The 21,638-nt window shown below is 51.9% G+C and overlaps 1 protein-coding gene across 1 annotated transcript in view; it reads right to left on the bottom strand.

The window, feature by feature from the left end:
- Positions 1 to 13,357, bottom strand: part of BCR (BCR activator of RhoGEF and GTPase) — a 124,649-nt gene extending 111,292 nt beyond the window's left edge. The window contains exons 1-2 of the mRNA XM_038575788.1: positions 13,045 to 13,357; positions 11,999 to 13,003 (exon numbers count right to left, since the gene is read on the bottom strand). Coding sequence (XP_038431716.1) covers positions 11,999 to 13,003; positions 13,045 to 13,342 — 1,303 coding nt within the window. The 5' untranslated portion in view covers positions 13,343 to 13,357. The remainder of the gene's footprint in view (positions 1 to 11,998; positions 13,004 to 13,044) is intronic.
- Between the last annotated feature and the right edge of the window lie 8,281 nt (positions 13,358 to 21,638).

The following is a 21,638-nucleotide window of genomic DNA, read 5'->3' as shown; positions in this document are numbered from 1 at the left end:
CAACCTTCAATCTGCCCCATCACGCTTTGAGAAAGCACGACATCCTTAGCCTGGCTTCCGGGTCCTGCACAGCATGACCCCAACTCTCCTAAATCCACCCTCACCTCCCCTGTTGCCCACATTTTACACCAATGCTCCAACCAAACAGGCTCTGCTACTTCCTAGCACAGTGATTACTTTCCAGCCTCCTGAAAATGAGGCAGAGAGGAGGGGTCAGTGAGAGAGTCCCAGCCAGATCCTGGTGCTGCTGAAGTGGCTGGACAGTGACATTCCATTCGTCACTGGACGAATAAAATACATTTTTATATATAAAAATACATAAAATACATTTCCAGTGACAATCCCGTGCCCCCAAATACGTATACGGACACATTCACCCATGTTCTCATAGGAAAGTAGAAAGCTTTCATAAATGAATGAAACATTGATAAGTGAATCACATTTTTGGTTTAAGGTCTAAGATTTGGGCAAAAACAAATACTGTTTTTGCACATAGCAGTCTGCAGGCACACCCCAGAGTGAACACGCTATGCTGAGCATCCACTTAAGATAATTCACAAGTGAGGCCATTGGGACTGCCAGCCAACCAGATGACGGCTCTGAGCCCAGCGTGGCCACCCCTGCACCTAGGAGAGGACAGGTGAGGTGGGTGCCTGCATCACTGGTCCAACCTGTGCGTTCCCTGCCTCACATCACAGCCGTTCCATGACAGTGCAGAGGGTCACGAGACAAAGATCACCCTATCTATCCAAGTATGGAAGAAGTCCAAACAAGTGGATGGCTTAGAGTCTTTCACACCTCAAACAACTCAGCAATGGGGGTCCCTATGAGAGGAGAATGCAAGACTCTGCAAATGTAGCATGCGACCCGAAGCACAGACTGCTCTTCTCCCTTGAGCGGAGGCCTCGGTCAGCTCAGCCTCTGGGGGGGGCCTTACTGTCCAGCTACCACCCAGGCCCGGCGCCAAAAGGCTTAAAAGAAAGATACTGAAAACGTGATGCGAAGTGACACAAGCCAGACACAAAAACACAAGTGCTGCGGGAGTCCACTTGTATGAGGTCCCTAGAGCGAAAGCAGAATGGTGGGGGCCAGGGGCTGGGGCAGGGGAGGAGGAATGGAGAGTCGTTGTTTACGCCGACAGTTTCAGTCTGGGATGATGAAAAGGTTCTGGAGAGGGATGGTGCTGATAGTTGCAAAATAGTGTGAAAGTGTCTAATGCCACTGAACTGAATGCTTAATGATTCAAATGATACATTTTATGTTCTGATATTTCACTGCAATCAGAACAGGGGCAGGGCAGCCAGGGGAAGACCATAGTCCTCGTCGAGGTCTGAGGATGGAAAACGCTGCCTCTGAACAAGCAGGTTCCTGATGGACAGACCTGTGAGGTGGAGCCTCAGGCTGGATGGAGGCTGAATCACGTCCTGCTGAGCCTAGCAAACTCAGCCACCGCATGGCTTCTGGCATCCCATCTCCCCGGGGCTGTCCCCCAAGGAAAAGGAGGCTCCCCTAGTCCCTCCAGAACCTCTACACACAGTCCTCTCAGGCCTCAAGGTCTGACCCGGACCCTCATGAGCCAGCAGAGTGTGCCCAGGCAGTAGCCAGAGCCTGGCTACCAGTGTACCAAAATGCTCTCTAGAACATCAGTCAGCTGCCAAAAGGAATGAAGTGCTGATGCATTATACAACAGGGATGAACCCCGCAACCTTATTCTCAGTGAAAGAAGCCAGACACAAAAGGCCGTATGTTACACAATTCCATTCACGTGAAACGTTCAGAAAAGGCAAGTGTAGGGGTGCCTGGGTGGCGCAGTGGGTTAAGCGTCCAACTCTGGGTTGCAGCTCAGGTCATGATCTCAGGGTCAGGAGATCGAGCCCCATGTCGGGCTCCGTACTAAGCAGGGAGTGTGCTTGAGAGTCTCTCTCTCAAAAATAAATAAGTAAAATATTTTTTTAAAAAAGAGAGAAAAGGCAAATCTACAGACAGAAAGTAGAATGGTGGGTGCCAGGGGCTGTGAGAGGGGGCGGTCAGGGCAGCTGAAGGGAACAGTTTCCTTCTGAGGCGATGAAAATTTTTTCTAATATTAGTGGTGATGCTTGTGTAACTCTGTGAATATACTAAAAAACACTAACTTGTACACTGTAAATGAGTGAATTCTGTGGTGTGAATTCTATCTCAGCCATTTTTTAAAAGCCATTTGAGAGAGTGTGTACACGTGCATGTGTGTCACACACATGTGGGAGGGGCAGAGGGAGAGACTCTGAAGCCAACTTCCTGCTGAGTGCGGAGCCCCATGAGGGACTTGATCTCACCACCCTGACATCATGACCTAAGCCAAAATCACGACTGAGCCACCCAGGTGCCTCTCCATCTCCGTCATTTAACAAAGAGCATCATCAGTCAGAAATATATAGCTCCTCATTGATAGGGTGTAAGAGGGAAACCAGAGATTCGCCTGCCCACCATCATCCCCGGCACCAGACAGGATGGAAACTACATTTGACCCTAGGTCTCTAAGCACAAGGCTTTCTGGAGCTCCCAAAAAAGAACACAAGAAGAACCAAGACACAGAGCACCTCATGCCCCAGCTGTGCTGCAGGTTCAGCTGCCCCAGCCTCTCAGGGAGGGGGTGAGGTGTGGCTGGGCAACAGCAGACGGCAGTGGTGACTGCAGGCCACCCTGATTCCCCTGATGCTCTGGGGGAAACATCACCCAGCTCTTTCCCTGTGCCCCTACCACTCACAGTGGGGGCCATTTCCTCATCTCCTCCCACCTGCCCCAGGGGCTGCCCCACACACCTCAGGGCCCCTGCCAGGGATGTGCCCAGATCTCCAGTATCCTCCCCTACTGTTCACAAGGCAATGCCCTCTGGTCTGTAAAGCATCAGGCAATCTGCAGACACAGCACAGCCTGTATATGCCCAAGCATTAATAATTTTCAGAGCTTCCCGTCTTCCTCCTCTATTTTCTATTAAAATAAGAAAGTCTATGGTTTTTATTTCCTCTCTTGAGGCCTCACAATCACTAAAAGTGAGAACAAAGTGGTTCTAAGCTTTCCCTCCATCAACTTGCGGGGGAGGGCGCTCTATGAGAATAATCAAGAGGTCTCTCTCTTCCTCCAGCCTCTAGCTCTGAGGCCCCAAAAGCCAGGAGGGCACACAATCACGAACGCTGCAAGAGGACCTCACACTATCCACCATGGAGGAGGATATGGCTCAGGATAGAGGGCTCGGCAACTTCAGTGTGTAGTCCCAGGTACTCTGGGCTGATGGAACTTCACATCTGGGGTCATGAGGCAGAAAAATACATGCTGCACATTTAAGATGCAAGAACTCCACTCAACCCCAGAGGACACACTATGAGAGGGAACAGAGACCCCTGGGTCCCCCTAGAGCTCATACTGGGTACTCTTGCTGAGCAAAGTGGGTAAAATGGCCTGTACCTCCTAAATTATGCATTTTTCCTTTTAAATCTCTTGCTAAGTGATGTGCAATCAACCAGCATCAGATGCCTGAGGGGGTGACTCCATGAGACCAGACAGGGGGCCAGACCTCCAGGGACCACCCACTCTATGTACTCATGTTCCCTCAAAGCCTCCCAAGGAGGGGGTCATGCTCTTCCGCCCACAGAATCAACACCCTGTGCAGGACCACACCCCGGATCTACCTATATCATCTGCATTCTTTCCTCAGACAAGGTTGACATATGTTGCATCTAGAATATCCACCTTGTCACTTGTAAGCATATGTGCATGTATACCCTTCCTGCTCTACCAACATTCCATCTGACCCAGCAGCATATTCTAAATGGAGCATGTCAGGCCTTTAAAACGAAGTGAATCTTCAAAGGCTCTTCTTAAACCAACAGAGGTACTTGAGTGAAGGATCCCCCCCAGGCTGCTCCATCCCTGGCTTTGCTGTGGCTGGAACAGCAAGTCTTTCTCCCTCTCCTCCAGTATCCCCTCGAGTCTCCTGGCCAGCCAGAGACAATTCTTCCCTAGTGCTCCCTGGGCCACATACTGATCCTCTGTGCATGTGGCCAGCCATCTCTGTGCATCCTCCCAGCCAGGCCCTGACCCTCTGCAGCTCACACCAGAGCACAGTCAGCATCCACCAACCCCCACCCTCAGCTCAGACAGATGGGCAGCGTTCTCCGGCCTATTTGTCCTCTTGGTCTCCTTGCCACATAATTTTGCTGGCGATCTCTTTAGCAAAGTGCCCCAGGAGAACATAGGGAGAGTGAGGAAATTTTCTGAGAAATTTGCAAGGAGAAAGGAGAAAAACAACTTTCTTAGGTAGCTGATGCCTTTGTGGACCTGCCCAAAGGCTGGGGACCAGATGATGCCTATCACAGCACTTAGGTTTATGTGGCTGTCTCCCCAGCAGACCGAAAATGACCTGCTAGGGAGCCTGTCTCCTGACACTCAGCACCATTCCTGTCTGAAACGTGTTTGCTGAACATCCCCTCCACTTACTGGGGGAGGGGGAGGAGGTCACCCTGTACCCACACTCCTGTGATTGGCATCACTTCACGGCCTGAGGAGAGAGGCCGGCACCAGCCCCTCCACCAACTGCCTGACCCCGGGCAGGTGCATTTGTCTCACACCCCCTCAGACTCAGTCAGCTGATGGCATATAATTAAGTTAACAATCTTGCTCCAGCTATGTCACAAAAATGTTCTGCGGGCACATGAAACAGCCTTCACCAAAGCTGTAGTTGCTACACAAGTGGGGCCTCCCAGTCTCCCTGCACCAGACCTCAGGAGGCACATCTCTGAACTCGTCAGCTGTGTCTCCCTTGGGCACCAGCCTCCATCTCTGTCTACAGTCATTTTGCAAGGTCACCGTGGCAAGCGCTAGAATCCAAGACAGCTAATTAGCAGGCCCCTGTCTGAGGACTTGGGAAGCTCTCTAAGCCTCAGCATAGAAGGAAAAATAATCTCCAGATAATTTCCAAAGCTAACAAGTTTCCTTCCCAGGGCACCTGTATCACTGGGCTCCCGAAAATCTGATATTGCTTATCTGATGGGGGAATGTGGGATTAAGAAGAACAGGGAAGGGGCGCCTGGGTGGCTCAGTGGTTGAACATCTGCATTTGGCTCAGGTTGTGATCCCAGGGTCCTGGGATAAAGTCCCACATTGGGATCCCCGCAGGGAGCCTACTTCTCCTTCTGCCTGTGTCTCTTCTTCTCTCTTTGTCTCTCATGAATAAATAAATAAAAAAAAAAAAAAAAAAAAAGAACAGGAAAGAGTCTGAGCAAACAGAGACCCCAGAAATGGAGTCTCCTTCTGCCTTTGACCTACAAACATCCACAACACCCAAGACACAGACTGATCCATGTGGGCTCAGGACATCCTTCATCAAACATGATTAAGAACCTAGAGTGAGGCAAATCCTAGGACACAGAGGCAGGTAGGACCTTGTCTTAAGGTTCTCACTACCCTGGAGAAGGAAGCCAGCCAGACACAGGATTAACAGGAAATAGCTGCAAACATACAGCAAAAGAAAGATATACAGTTAGGGAAGACGCCAGGATATCACAAAGACTTTATTTTTGTGTGTTGGTTTTTATTTTACTTAATTTTTTTTTTTTTTTTTTTTTTTTTTTTGGGTGCGTGTGTGTTAGTTTTTGGAGCTCGGCCTCTCTACAAAGCCATGAGTAAAAAGCAAGAGAAAATTTCCATGTAGACAAAGCCTGGCACACAGTAGATAGTCAATAAATAGTTTCTGAGTGACTGAATGGGGAGAGGTGGTTGTCTTACTACTAGAAAGGCAGGTAAAGAAGAAAGATTTGGGAAGCGTTGTGTTTCTAACCTAAAATTTTAAAGAAAAAACAAAAATCAAAGAATTGAAAAAAAGGGATCTTAGCAATGATGAGGTCTAAATACTAACTTCTTAGGCAAGGAGCGAGGTGTAGCAACCTGTGAAGCATGAGGACACAGCTCTCCTGACGCCAGGCTGTTTTCTTGGCTCGAGGCTGCCGTAGCATCAAACACCACATTACTCAAATTCTTCCTAAAACATGGCTGGTGAGGCCAGCACAAGCACCATCTCTCTCAGCCATGGCAGCTTTTCCTCTGCTCCCAATCAGGGACTCACTGAGTGTTGTGAACTGAACTGTATCCCCCGCAAATTCATATGCTGAAGCCCTAACCCCCAGTACCTCGAAATGTGACTGTATTTGGAGATGCGGGTCTTTAAAGAGGTAATTAAAATGGGGTCGTGAAGGTCAAGTCCAAACTCAATATGACTTGTGTCCTTATAAGAAGAGGACATTTTGGACACACGAGAGACACTGGGAGTGCCCAAGCACAGAGGAAGAGGCATGTGGGTGGGGTGTGAGAGGAGCCCAAGCAGGGGTGCACCTGTAAGTCAAGCCAAGGAGAGAGGCCTCGGAGGAAACCAACTCTGCCAACACCTTGTTGGACTACTGGCCTCTAAAATAAAGAGAAAATAAATTCCTGTTATTTAAGCCACCCCATCTGTTGTTTTGTTAGAGCAGCCCTAGCAAACTAATACCGTGAGCCACTTCAAATACGTGGGTGTGAAAGCCAAGGCAATATCACCATGACTAACAGGTATTTTCCTAAACATATCTATTAAGGGCCAGAAATGGGAATTAAGGATGAGAATACTGCTCCTGGCAACTTCAAAACCCTACTTGAGTGAAATAAACCAGACACAGAAGGACAGCTATTATGGGACTCCACTGACAAGAGGGACCTAGGATAACCCCTCACAGGGACGGAGAGTAGAGTGGTGGTTGGCAGGGGCTGAGTTGGAGGGAGGATGACTTAGTGCTGGATGGGGGGCAGAGTTTCAGTTTTGTAAGATGAAAAAGTTCTGGACGTGGATGGTGGTGATGGTTGCATAACAGCGTGTATGTACTTAATGACACCAAATTATAAACTTAAGGATGGTTAAAATGACACATTTGGTTATGGACGTTGTATCACAGTTAAAAAAACAAACCTATCACATGTTATATAAGTAACATTTTAACTTAGTTTACTCCATTGCTTTCAAAGTAAAAAACAAAACAAAACAAAAACAACAAAAACACTAAAAACAAAAAACAAATTCAAAACCCTACATGATTGTATTCTAGTCAGGGTGAGGGACCCTCGGTGGGACTCAATTAATTAAACCCACCACCGCCACCTCTTGAACCTTGATCTAAAAGCGGCCACAAGGGCGCCTGCATGGTACAGTCAGTTAAGTGTCTGACTCTTGGTTTCAGTCCAGATCATGATCTCAGTGTTGTGGGAACAAGCCCCGTGTTGGGCTCGCCGCTCACCAGGGAATCTGCTTGAGATTCTCTCTCCCTCTGCTCCTTCCCAAAATAAATAAGTCTGGGGGGAAAAAAAAGGCAGCTGCAGTTGAAACTTCAGGTTTGACAACCTGAAGATGGAAGATGCCCATCCATTTACTGTGCATAAGGAAGCCCTTCGAACCACAGCGGTGAGCTGCAGCGTGGCCTCAAGCACTGCTATGTCTTCTCCCAACTGGGCCGAGCATATGGCTCACCTGGATGCTTTATCCTAGTGAGGGCCGCAGTCACACACACAGGGCCACAGGACTCCCAGCCAAGGAGGGCAGGTGGCCACTGAACCCAGAAGGCATATCCCCTGGACCCACACAAATTAACAGCACTCCCAGTTAGCTCCTTTAGTGAAACATTCCAGAATATTTCACTCTGTTCCCAAAACGAGGAAGCCATCCATTCTGTAATCAGAAAACTCTTGTAAAATTTGAACCAGACTCTGTTTCCACCTTGTTGATGACTTAGCGGTCTTAGACTCCACCTAGCTTGTTCTGTCCACTCTGTCTCTGTTCATGGAGAGAAGCCTGTACTTAGTTGAAGGGTGATCACAGGGTCTGATTTGAAGAGATGATGATCAAGCCAATGCAAGGCCTGAGTGACCTTTTCCTGGCCCAGAATTACTCAATCTAACTGGTGGCCAGTCCACTCAATCCCCCCACGGAGAAACAAAGCAATGATCATTCTGGTGACAACACACTGCCAGAATCCAAAGGGCAAATTAAACTGCTTAATAGAGATGTAAAAACATAGGGCAGCAACTCATCTGAGAACCCATAAAGAAGCACAAGATCTGGGGTCAGGACTCACGACTAATACTTGGAAAGGGGCCAAGGGACACGGGGACTGAGTGTTCAGATCAAGTATTCCTCAGACCCGTGGAGCACCTGGTTGGCTCAGGCGTTAGAGCCTGCAACTCTTGATCTCAGGGTTGTGATTCGAGCTCCACATTGGGTGCCAAGATTACTTAAAAATAATTTTAAAATCTTAAAAAAAAAAAAAATTCTTCAGACCTAAAAGAGTGCAGGTTCTTGGGTTGTCTGGTTTCTCTTGTGAAGAGCTCACCAAAACTCTCAGAAAGCGAAATCCAAGAACAGGAATGGAGTCAGAGATAGGTAGAGCAGGTAAGATGCTTCCCAATGACCGGCACACCTTCCCAGCTTCTCAAGTCCCCAACTCACCCCTAGAGCTGTGAAAAGGAGGAAGGGAATCATCTAGTACATGCTATGTGTTCAGCTTGGAGCCAGGCTCCCTGGGAGACCCGGAAATGAACCAGGGATCCCTGCCTCCCTGCCTTCAAAACATACACTCTGAAAAAAAAAACAAAAAAAACAAAAACAAAAAAACCATACACTCTGTGCTACCGTGTGGATAAACATTGGGGAAATGACACTAAGTGAAATAAGCCAGACGTAGATGGACAGATCCTGTAGGACTCTGTTTATATGAGGTACTAAGAGCAGTCGAATCATAGAAACAGAAAGCACAGTGCTGGTTTTCAGGAGCTCAAGGAGGGGAAATGGGGAGCTGTCATTTGGTGGAGACAGTTTTAGCTGGGGAAGAGGAAAAGAGTTCTGGAGATGGATGGTGCTGATGGGTGCACAACCATGCGAATGTGCCTGATGCCAACGAACTTGACACTTAAGGCTCAGATGGGTTAAGATGGTAAATTTTTTTTTTTACAAATATTTAATTGAAATAAAAAAAATGTATATATATATATAGTTTAGAGTCATAGGAGGCTTACATGGGTGCCCCAGAGCCTTTGCTCCCACTGCTCCTCAGGGCGGTCAGCTTTCCCCACCCTCTGCCGCTAGACATGTGCTGACAGGCAAGGCCTCTCTCCAGTGCTGCTGCCTCCAGAAGCTTCCCTGATCTCACTCCCTCTGAACACATAAATAGTGTGTGTGTTCCTATCTCCCATTAGCATGTCAGCTCCCAGATGGCAAGGACTATACTTTCCTTCCACGTAGCCTGCAAGGCAGAAAGGGAAGGGCTCGCACAGAGCAGGGCTCACAGCTGACCGACCCTGTGTGGAGAGGAAGGACCCCCGGACCAATCTCATCATGATTCTCAGGTGCGGTATAGGGTGATTCAAAGACCACCCACCCTACGGTGGCCAGGTTCAGGAAGGAACGGATCTGCATTCCCACAGGGACCTGGAACTCCTGGAATCCCAGCTCTGCCACTTCCTGGTTTTGTCCTTACCTACAGTTGGGCAGACCTACCGCAAGGTGATGTAAGAGCCTGCGAGGGGCCCTGCATGAGGCACACTGTCACCATGCCTGGCACACAGTGGTAGGTCGTCATTTCAGCTTCTTCCCTCCAACACAGGGGCCCTCAACTCAAAAATACGAGAGCACATTCAGCCAAAGGGATTCTGAAGTTATGATTCTGCCGCTGTGAAAAATTAGGGTGCTTCCACTCCCTCCCACGCTGTGATTTTCCTCACTGGTCCTCTGCAGGGTGCAGCCCTGGCCAGCAGGCCCCACGGCCATCTAAAGAACATCAGGAAGTAGTCTGGAAAGAGACAGATGGCTTTGCTAGCACAGGCTCTCTCCTTCCCCTCCAGCCACAATGCTCAGAAGAGTGCTGAGTAGAGTTAAAAGCTCCTAGAGCTAAAAAAAAAAAAAACCAGTTTTAAAACCTACAGGAGAGATAACACAGGGTGTTGAAGACATTCAGGGAAAGATCCAGAATATCCTAAGAGTGAGGTTTAAGCTGTAAAATTAACCCCTTGGCCATTTCCTGAGAACCTGTCCTGGGCTACACGCAGAACCAGGGTCCCACGTCTGTAGCAGCTGATGAGAAGGGAAGAGGTACCGAAGGTCGACCTACTGAAACACATTCCGTCCAACCTGTCCCCGCTTTCTGGAAACTCAGAATTCACCATCAGCAAGAGAATACCATTTCAGATTGCAGGTCTCCATGAAAACCTCTTATTTTCTTTATTAATGATGTTCTCCTACATCTTGGCGCTGAAGGCCAGTTCAAGCTGGCTCACTCAGTCGACAGCTGGTCCGACAAGGCTGGTGCCCAGTGACCACAGGGCAATCCTCCAGACCCCAGGGGAGCTGATGTGCCTGCAAAGCAGGCCTCTAAATACTACAGCCTTCCACCCCCCAGGGAGGGACCTAAGGGATGCAGCTGGGTCAGGCCACAGGTCTTAGTGGCAGGCCACAGCCTCCCCCAGCTGCAACTGGAAGATCAGCAACTGGATGCACCTAAAACAAACAGGACAGAGCTGATCACAAAAAGACCACTTGACAGAGCCAAAAATAGCTTTCCTTGTTTCAAGAGGATTCTGACGATGGAAGCACATACAACTCCATCAGCAGAAAAAGAAAAATCGATGGAGCAGAAAATCGGATCAGCCTAATAGGGACCAGGACTCCAAGAGATTCCCCACAGCCTCACAACCTTCAGCCCACCCAAATCCCACAACTATCCACCCGCTTCTTACTCCAGTCTTACAAACTGCCTGGACCTCAAACTCAGTCCCATCACCCCAGAGGTCATGTGCACAATCTCACAGGTTTCATCTTAGGGCCAAAGGTCAGACCATGGATTAGAAGGCCAAGATGAGCACCAGTGTACAATTCATCCTTGGGAAGACAGGGAGGCAAGAGTGGACGAAAGGATCAGAAAATGGAGCTGGGGGCAGCCCGGGTGGCTCAGTGGTTTAGCACCGCCTTCGGCCCAGGGCGTGATCCTGGAGACCCGGGATCGAGTCCCACGTCGGGCTCCCTGCCTCCCTGCATGGAGCCTGCTTCTCCCTCTGCCTGTGCCTGTGCCTCTCTCTCTCTCTCTCTCTCTCTCTCTCTCTCTGTGTGTGTGTGTCTCCCATGAATAAATAAATAAAATCTTAAGAAAAAAAAGAAAAGAAAGAAAAAATGGAGCTGGGGTAAGATACACACAGGGGCCCTATAGGTGAGTAATGATGGGTGATGTCTCCCATCAGAGCCAGGCAAATCAGAACAGGTGTGGCTCTGCTTCAGCCCTGGATAAAATCTTCACCCCCGTTGATGTGCAGTGGTCCACTGAGTCAGAACTGCCTGTCACCTCACTTCCTCGTAATTCCTATTTTCACCTGCCCTGACTTGTATTCGGGCTGCAAGTCAGCAAGCAAATCTGACACTCCAATGGCCTGGGAGCAAGCTAGCACATCTTGGGTTCCCCAGAAGTATCTTGTAACTCTTCCAGGACAGGAACAGTTGGGGTGGCAAGGAATTCCCAAGACACAGATCAAGCCCCACTAAAAGTACCTGATCTGGAAGACAGAAATGGCCACCTCTCAATACCATGACCCACTGCCTACCCAGAGTGCAGATCAAGGGGCAAGATCACTGCCCGGGGCACCCTGGTCCCAACCCACAGAGTAGTCTCACGAGCCGCACACCACTCTAGAACCAAAGGAACAGCCACCTACCATTCCCACACGCTGCCCCTCCCAACCCAATCCCAGGCCAAACCCTGGGAACCTGCATTCAGGAGGAAGTGGAGGATGGCATTTGTTCAGGTGCAGGATTCAGCGCGAATCCTTGCTGTCCACAGCAGCAGGTGGAAACCGGTCCACAAAGTATCTACCCATTTCTCCCCTGCTTAACGCACCCTCTTCCCTTGCAATGGTTTCCAGCCAGGGTGCAGGTGTGCCCACCCAAGGTGGTGCAGGTACCCACCTGGGTCTCCATGGAAGGTGCCATCCTGAGGCAGCCTGCCCGACAAGCTGTCCCCGTCGCTGGGCCAGATCTGCCCCGTCTTGCGGACGCCCACGATGGTGGCCTCGGCCACGATGACCTGGCCCTGCCGGTGCCGCTTATGGCACTGCGGCGTCGGGGGGCTGCTGCTGTCGAAGGACTGCTGGGAGTTCTGCGACGGGGAGCGGCTTTTGTCTCGAAACATGCGGTAGGTGGTAGGGCTGGGGGACACGCGGCTAGACTGGCCCGAGGAGAAGTCCTCCTCGCTGGAGGTGAGGTTCTCGTTGGAGCTGCAGTCCGGCGTGTAGCCGCCTCCGCTGTCCTCAAAGCTCCGAGGGGAGTAGGACCTGCGGGGCCAGGTGAGGCGCTTCTCCTGCTCCGAGGTGCTCTGGCTGCGCAGGAGCGGGCCCTTGGCGTCCCCTTCCATCATCATACCCCCGACGTAGATGCTCTGGTAGGGCTGGTACTCCAGGGGCGGCCAAGGGGGCCTGCCGCCGCCGTTGGCGTTGATGAGGTTGTCCTTCAGGAAGCGGGGGTTCAGCTCCGCGTCCTCGTAGTCGCCGTCGAGGCCGCAGCTGCTCTCGGAGGGGCGGCCCCGGTACGAGGGCCTGGGCGCGTCGGCCGGGCCGGGCCCGGGGCCGGCGCCGAGCTGGGACTTCTTGCGCTCCATCTGCATGGCCTGGCTGCCCAGGGAGCTGATCCGGTCCGACACGTCTTTGTCGTTGACCTTCACCAGGCCGCGCTCGTGGTGGAACTCGACGTTCACGTAGAAGGGCTTCTCGGGGTCGGCCGCCCCGGGCGGGCCGTGGCCCTTGCGGATCCTCTCAAAGTTGGACCTGAGCGCGGCCACGCTGGTGGGGGCGCCGCGCTCCTCGCGGTCCGCGGGCCTGCGGGCGGCCGCGGGCCGGGCCTTGCTCGGGGAGCCCTCTCCGTCGGGCCGGGGCTCGGGCTCCTCGGCGGCCGGCGGGTCGGCGCCGTCGGCGGGCGGGGGCGGGGCGCGGGCGCGGGCGCGGGCGGGGGCGCGGGCGCGGGCGGCGGGCGCGGCGCGGGCGCGCGGGGCTCGGCGGCGCCGTCGGGGGGCTGCGCGGCGCGGCGGAAGCCCCAGCGCTGCCGGTCGTAGCTCTTCTTCTCCTTGGCCAGCAGCGTCTGCAGGTAGATCATGCGGAAGCGCTCCTGGTTCACCTCCTGCTCCAGGCGCCGGATGGAGGCCTTGCAGCGCTCCAGCTCTTGCTCGATGTCGCCCACCGAGCGCAGCTCCATGCGCGGCGGCTCCGAGTCCGGGAACTGCGCCTTCCACGCCTCGGCGAAGCCCACGGGGTCCACCATGGCGCGGCCGGCCTCACCTGCGCCGCCCGGCTGCGCGCGGGGCCCGCCTCAGCGGCGGAGCGCCGACCTCTGCAGGCCCGGCCCGGGGCTCCGGGCTGCCCCCCATGCTCCCGCGCGGCGGCCGAACAATGCCCGCCCCCTCCCGGGCGGCAGGTGAGGCGGCGGCCGCTGGCTCCCCGGGTGCGCGGGGCGCGGTCGTGTGCGTGTGGGGGCGGTGCGTGTGCTGCTCGGTTGTGTTGTTGGTCGCGTGGCTCCTCTTTCTTGTCTTGGCCGCTTGCTGCTCGTTTCTCTGTTGGAGGTGTGCTGCGCCGCCCTATTGTGTGCGGGCTTCCCTGCGCGGCGCCCGCGCTCCCCCGCTCGGCCCTGCGCCGCGCCCCCCACGGCCGCCGCCGCGCGTCCTCGGCTCTCGCTCCCGCCCCCGGCCCGGCCGGCCCGCGCGCCCCCCGCCCCCCGCCGCCGTCGCCCGGGCCGCTCTCGCCGCTCTCCCGCCCGGCACGCACTCGGCGCCGCAGGAAGGGGAGGGCCGGGGGGCGGTGGCCGCGGCGCGGCTGCCGGAGCCGGGCGGGCCTCTTAAAGGGGCCGCGCGGAGGGCTCCGGGCGGGGGCGGGGGGGCGCCGAGAGGCCGCGCCCCCTCCCGGCCGCCGCCGCGCCTGGGCCTCCGCGCGCGGGGAAGCTCAGTGCCCCCGGCGGTGGCGCACCCGGCCGGCCGCGCGGAGGCCCCGGCGACTCGTGCACTTCGGGGACGGGAACACCTGGATCCTCACTTCTCCGCAGCCCGGCGGCCGCTCCGCAGCGTCGGGGCCGAGCTGTCTGGAAGCCGCACGCGGGACCCGGAGGAGCGGGTGGTCCGGGGGAGGCAGGGAGCCAAAGCCAGCAGCGCCCTGTGGTCTTGGGGTGCGTGATGCAGCAGCCGCCACAGGGCCTGGTCGCAGCGCTGATCCGCAGGAATTTCTCCCCGTAGCTCACCGGACACGCACGTCGCGCTCCCTGTGGTCCGGAGCTGTGTGTTTGTCGGCTGGCCTCTCCTGGGCTTCAGAGGCCAGCCTCGGTTTTTCCCCCGGATTGCCTGACTCGGAACTTAGGTTTAGTCTCCCCCCTAAGGGGGTCTCCAGTCTCCACCAGAACCCTCAGGATCCGGGGGAAGAGAGGACAGCCCAGGGCCGGCAGGGAACCCAAATCATCTCTTGTATCCCAGGGAAGCCCAGAGATCCTGGACACACAGCAGAGAGCACACTTCAGCGTGTCTGGTGGGCACCAGGTGAAAATACCCAAACCGGCCTGCTGAGTGAAGAAACAAGAAACAGGATTAGTCAACCAAAGAACTGGGCCTGAGTCCTGACCACCTCTGCCTCTGTGCCTCAGTTTCCTTTGGCCTGGAAACGGGAACAAGGATACCTGTCTCCAAGGGCTGTTGACCCTTGGTGAATGTGAGGGGTTATCTTGGCCCCCTCCCCAGGTCCAGTGCCACCCGGAACAGATGCCCCAGCATCTAATGTAGAAGAAACAGAGCCCAGGGCTATCAGCCAGGCCAGCCTGGCTCCCGTTCAGGTCTTACCCACTCCAGGTTTTGTGACCTGGACAGTTCCCTTCCCTTCTCTGAGCCTCCAGTTTGGCTCTTGTATGTAAAATGGGAGCACCATGTGTAAAGCACCCAGTTGGGCAAACCTGAAACACACTCCAGTACATGGCATGTGGTGCTCCTTCCTTGACTGCTTGTTAAGATTAGTGCTCTGGGAGGTGCCCTGGGAGTGTCCAGGGAAAGCTCTTGGGCCCCGTGGGCCAGACACTTCCAGGCACAACTCACTGCCGCCCTCTGCAGGCCTCTCCACCCTCCTGCTCTCTCCCCTCCTGAGGCCCCATGGCCCCTCTAAACCAGCTCCTTTACATTGAGATCCCCCCCCCCCCCCAAGGCAGACAAGGCCCCTTGTAAACCCTGTTTGGCAGGCGAAGAAACAGAATGAGTTGATGCCCTGACTTTGGGGCTGGACAGGTGACGCTGTAATCCCAGCAATTTGCACAGCTTCAGCAACCTTTTCTTTATAATGGGCGAAAGTCCTGACCTTACAGGGTATGGCAAATAGCGGCTTGCGATCAATATTAACTGTCTCCCTCACATGGCTTGCTCAGGTCAACACAGTGGGTTTGGTCAGGCAGGCTTCCAGAATCCCATTCTATGGCTGTCTCCAGAGAGAATTCCAAAAGCACATACTGCTTTTTTTTTTTTTTTTTTTTTGCCTTGCTGATGGAGCCCCTCTGCTTCCAGGACAGGGAATTGTGGGTTCATCTGGAACATTATCATTAATCATCTGGGAAAGAAAAGGATACTTTGGGTGGGGCGTTTCATCCATCAGTGAGGTGCCCTTTTCTCTGGTTTGCAGGCCCCACCTCAAATATCGTACACATGAGTGAAATTAATTCAGAAACCAGAGGATAGTGGCTATCTGCCCCCATGAGATAGCTTCTTCTGGCCCCAAAGACACTCCTCTCATCCTCAGTCCTTTCTGAAAAACACTCCCACCCTGGGGCTCTAGTCTTTTCCTGTAGAGCTTTCTGATCATCCCTCCCTTCCCCGGAGAAGAAGGAATGAGAAAAACATGGGGCCCAGATACATAACACTCATAATCCCCCATTAGGTATCTGTCCCTAGCTAGATCTAAACTCCCAAGGATGGGGATCTGTCTGTCATGTTCCCCAGTGCTCAGCACATAGTAGATGCTCAGCCAGTGCTGGCTGAAAGAAGACTCTGACGTGTGTGGCCCAGAGGAGAACACAACCCAGAGAGAAAGATGGGACATGAGTGGGGGAGGAAGGGATAAGTCAGGCAGAGCCAGGCCATGCATGGCAGGGGTGTGTGTGCTGTGCAGGGATCCAGGAGGGGGCAGAGGTCTGGGGATAGCCTGCCAGGAGAGGTGATATCTGAGCTGGTCCTAAGGATGAGGAGCAGAAAGGCAAAGACAGGGAGACTTTCAAAATTCTAGGTGTGTTTGAGGCACAGTTGGGTTAGGAGATGAAGCTGGTATGGGTGGCAGGAGGTGACATCAGAGGCAAGGCAGGGCCTTGTAAGAAGGTTTGTAAGAAGTTTGGGTTGTATTCTAAATGCAAAGAAAAGCCTCTGGAAGGTTCTGAACTTGCACATGACTAGAACTCTCCACCATGATGGACATGTTCTACACTCTGCACTGAACAATACAGCAGCCATTTAGCTTCCTCATGAGACTCCTGGGCACTCAAGATGTAGTTACTACACCTGAGAACTGGAAAATCTATTTTTTAAAAAAGATTTTATTTATTCATTCGTGAGAGACACACAGAGAGAGGCAAACATAGGCAGAGGGAGAAGCAAGCTCCCTGTGGGGAGCCCAATATGGGACTCAATCCGAGGACCCTGGGATCACGCCCTGAGCCGAAGGCAGACTCTAAATCACTGAGCCACCCACGCATCCCGTGGAAATACCTATTTTGATTTAAAACTTGGTTTGAGGGATCCCTGGGTGGCGCAGCGGTTTGGCGCCTGCCTTTGGCCCAGGGCGCGATCCTGGAGACCCGGGATCGAATCCCACGTCAGGCTCCCGGTGCATGGAGCCTGCTTCTCCCTCTGCCTGTGTCTCTGCCTCTCTCTCTCTCTCTGTGACTATCCTAAATAAATAAATAAATAAAATATTTTTAAAAAAAAATAAAAAAAATAAAACTTGGTTTGGGGGCAGCCTGGGTGGCTCAGCAGTTTAGCTCCACCTTTGGCCCAGGGCCTGATCCTGGGGACCCAGGATCGAGTCTTATGTCAGGCTTCCAGCATGGAGCCTGCTTTCCCACTGCCTGTGTCTCTGCCTCTCTGTCTCTCTCTCTCTGTCTCTCATGAATGAATAAATAAAATCTTTTTTTTAAGATTTTATTTATTTATTCATAGACACAGAAAGAGAGAGGCAGAGACACAGGCAGAGGGAGAAGCAGGCTCCATGCAGGGAGCCCGATGTGGGACTCGATCCCAGGTCTCCAGGATCACACCCCAGGCTGCAGGCGGCGCCAAACCGCTGCGCCACTGGGGCTGCCAAAAAATCTTTTAAAAATAATAATAAATATAACTTGGTTTGGGGGAGCCTGGCTGGCTCAGTCAGTGGAGCATGCAACTCTTGGTCTTGGGGTTGTGGGCTCCAACCCCATGTTGGGTGTAGAAATTACTTAAAAATAAAATCTTTTAACAATAAATAAATAAATACAATTTAGTTTACTTCAACTTGAATGAATTTGAATTCAAATAGCCACAGTATCTGCCATAAGCTGTGGAGGGACTGGCTCAGATTTGTTTTGTGGACAGGTGGGAGGTAGGGGGCCGGAGCAGGGTAAGTGGACAGGAGCTGTGCTGCTGGCCCAGATGAAAGGTGCTGGTGACCCAGAACCAGATGAGGGGGGAAGCGAGGCAACAGAGAGAGGGGGTCAAGTTCCAGGTTGGTTCTGGACTTAAAGATGGATCGGATGTGGAGGGAAGAAGGACCAGCTATGACGTAGACAGTGGGTTGTTGATTATGATGGGGAAACTGGAGTCCCCATGTGAGGAGGCTCCAGGTACCTGAGGAGGTACAGAGAGGAGTCAAGTGGAGAGAGAGTGGTTGGTTCTGGGGTACCAAGGAACCGTCAAGGTCAGGGATAGAAATGGGAGTGTTGTTAGTGAACAGCTAGTGTTTATGGCCATAGGGCTGAAGACTCTCCCCGGCTGCCCAGGGGGACTAGGTGAGGGAGGGTTAGGAGCTGGACTAGGAAGGAAACAGAGGCAGAGAGACCGAGAAGCACTCGCCAGGGAAGTGACAGGGACCCAAGAGTCCCGAGGGAGGCATCCTGCATGAGGAGGGCAGGATCCCTGTGAATGGCAGCTGAGTCCTCAGGTGGAAGAACTTTGGGTTTGGCACCATGAGGCCAGCAGAGCCAAAGTGGACCCCAGGGCCTGGCCACACAGGCTGGAAGCTGATGCTGGTCCCACAGACCCTTTCAAGGGGTTCAGCAGGTGGAGGGGACTTCACCAGGGGCTCCAAAGCCCTGAGTAGCAAATTACATTTATTTTCTTCATCATTATGCTTTTCTGAATGTCTCATAATGGAAATGCCTATCTTTTGTAATGAAAAAAATAGATGTTATTTTAAAAAAATTTTTACAGCTTTATTGAAGTTTACAGACTTAATTGATGTGCAATAAACTGTACATATTCAAAGTGTGCAATTTGATGAGTGTAGACATGTGTAACACACCTGTGAAGCCATCACCACAATCAGATAACAGATATTTCCATCATTTCCAATAGATACTGGTTTTCTTTTTCATCTGAGAACCGAAGTGGGACAGAGAAATAGGATTATTGGTAATGTCTCCCCTCAATTTCCTTCATTTTCTGGGATACAATCCTGTGGCTCTGTAATTTATTTAAAAATCAAACACACACAAAACATTTATGGTGTTTTGAAAAAAATCAAACACACAAACACACTCTCTCTCTCTCAGGCACCCTCAGCCATCCCTGAATCTAGAAGGAGATGTTGGCAAACCCCTCCCCAAGGCTGCCCTTTCCCTTTGCTGAAAGAGGCTGGGACCCAACAGTCCCCTCTGTAGACAGAATGTAGAACTTCCAATGTGTTAAAACTGATGGTGGAAACAACCCAACATCCAGCAGCGAATGAATTGTTACTCAGAATGTGATGCATCCATACAATGGAACATTATTTGTCCATAAAAAAGAAATGCAGTGCCCATACTACAACATGCGTGAACCTTGAAAAACTTCTGCTAAGTGAAAGAAGCCTATCATAAAAGTCCACATATTGTATGATTCTATTTACATGAAATGTCCAGAATAGGCTAATCTACAGAAATAGAAAGTAGGTTGGTGGTTGCCAGGGATAAGGGAGTAGGAGAAATGGGGAGTGACAGTTAAAGGTCATTGTGTTCCTTTTTAGAAATGTCCTAGAACTAGACAGTGGTGATTTTTGCACAACTTTGTGAATATGCTAAAAACTATCCAATTATACACTTGAAATGAGTGAATTGTGTGTATGTAAATTATATCTTAATAAATCCATTATATTAAAAAACATAAATCATGGAGGATTAGCTAAGTCAGCCCTTGGGTCCCCAGCCTGGGTGGAAGCAGCAGCCCCTGGTCCTGCTCACTAAGGAGTAAGGAGGAGCGTTTTTCTAGCATCTATTTTAATGTTCCCATAAGCCCAGGGATTCACCTGACTCCTCAGATGAAGACAAGTTTGCACAGCACCCAGCCCTCAGGTGTGGGCAGGCTTGAGACCATCTTCCAGCTCCACAGCCTATGTTCTTTGTGTCATTCAGAAGTCAGAAGGCCCCACTAACGTGAAAGTAGGAAATTTCCATTTGTTCGTTGTGAAATGGACTGGCCACCCCTGCCCTTGGGGATTTCCTGAGCAGGTCTGCCAGCTACAGTTAGGCAGGATGTACACTGCACAAGGGCACACATCAAAGGGGGCATGGTTCCCAGCTTAGACCTGATAGATACGAATATTGATGATGACAGCAATTGTAAAAAGGTGTCTTTTCTCACAAAATCCGTTTATGACAGCAGTTTTCTAATATAATGATATCAAATGCCTTGAGCAAGAAGTTCTATTTTTAAATTGAGGTGAAATTCACATGGCAAAATTAACCATTTTGAAGCGGACGGTTCAGAGAGATTTAATATATTCACAATGTCGTGCAACCATACAGCTTGTATCTAGTTCAAAAATATTTTCATCACCGGGCACCTGGGTGGCTCCATCAATTGAACGTCTAACTCTTGGTCTTGGCTCAGATCCTGATCTCAGGGTCATGTGACTGAACCCTGTGTTAGGCTCTGCACTGGGTGTGGAGCCTGCTTGGGATTCTCTCTCTCCCTCTCCCTCTGCCCCCACCCCGTATATACTTTTCTCATCACCCCAAAACCCAAAAGGAAACCCTACACCCACTAACCAGTGGCTCCTCATTCTTCCCTCCTTCCAGCCCCTGACAACCACTAATTTCCTTTCTGTCTGTACAGATTTACCTATTCTGGACATTTCATATTCGTGGATTCAAATAATATATGACCTTTTGTCATATATTTGGCTTCTTTCATATAGTGTAGGGTTTTCAAGGTTCAACCACGTGTAGCGTGTGTCAGTACTTCATTCCTTTTAAAGACTGAATGATATTCCATTGTACCAGTGGACCACGTTCTGTTTACTCATTCACCCGTTGTGGACATTTGACTAGTATAAATAATGCTGCTCTGAACATGTGTGTGCATGTACTCGTTTGAGTCCTTGTTTTCAATTCTTTGGTGAATATTCCTAGGAATGGGATTTCTGGATCGTATGGCAACTCTATGTTTAACTCTTTAAGGAAGTGCGTGGGTACCTTTTTCTAGCTAACGCAAAGGCACTGCATGGGTGGGCGCAGTGGCACTGCCCATAAGAGTGGCTTCCATCCACCCACCCCCTGCCAGCTGCCCAGCCTGGGGCTAGGGGCTCCATGGCTATCATCCTGGCAGAAGGCAGAGAAAAGGGCTCAGAGAAGAACAGTGACCCCTCAGTCACACAGCAATCGGTGGCACTGCCCAAGTCCCAAGTTGGTGTTCCCAGCCACTGTGCCATCAGGCGAGATCGTCAGATATGGCATTATAAAGACAGCAGGGTTTGCCTGAAGACCTTTCTACCTGAGACCAACCTCAATATCTGGGCCTTTTCCTGCTCATTCCTTCCCCTGTCTGTACCCTTATCCCCACCCACTTTGGGGCCTGGAGGCCAGAGGAGGGATCTCTTCAAGCAGGATGAGGCCATAGGCCCCCATCTGTCATCTGTCATCACCCTCTGTCATCTGTCAGCCCCAGGGAGCTGCAGGCAAGATCAGAAAACAAGGACGATCAATACAGCTTTCTTGTCTGCTCGCTCATGCTATGTTGGATGGTCACTGGCTGGGCACCTCCTCCAGGCCACCAGCCCCAGGCCCGGAGTGGGGAGCAGGGATTTCTGCAGGACGTCCTTGGCCAAGGGTTCTGAATGAGTGAGTGTGTGAGCTTTTCCTCCCAAGCGCCCCACCCCCCAGCTGTGATTCCACCTCCCTTCTGCAGAATCAATTATTGATAAAAGCCCTACAGGCAGGGAATCCCAGTGGGGGGTTCCTGGCTGCCATTTCCAGCCTTCATGGTGAATGAAGGGGCTGGGACAGGATGTGCTTGTTTCTGAAGGCATGGCCTGTGAAACGGTCCAGGCTGTGGCTTCCAGTGGTCAGAGAGGCTCAGAGGCCAGCCAGTGCCACCCACATGTGG

This window comes from Canis lupus, chromosome 26 (genome assembly GCF_011100685.1).
Source record: "Canis lupus familiaris isolate Mischka breed German Shepherd chromosome 26, alternate assembly UU_Cfam_GSD_1.0, whole genome shotgun sequence".
NCBI lineage: Eukaryota > Metazoa > Chordata > Mammalia > Carnivora > Canidae > Canis > Canis lupus.
Note: the sequence above shows the minus strand (reverse complement) of the source record. Positions and strands in the feature narration are given on the sequence as shown.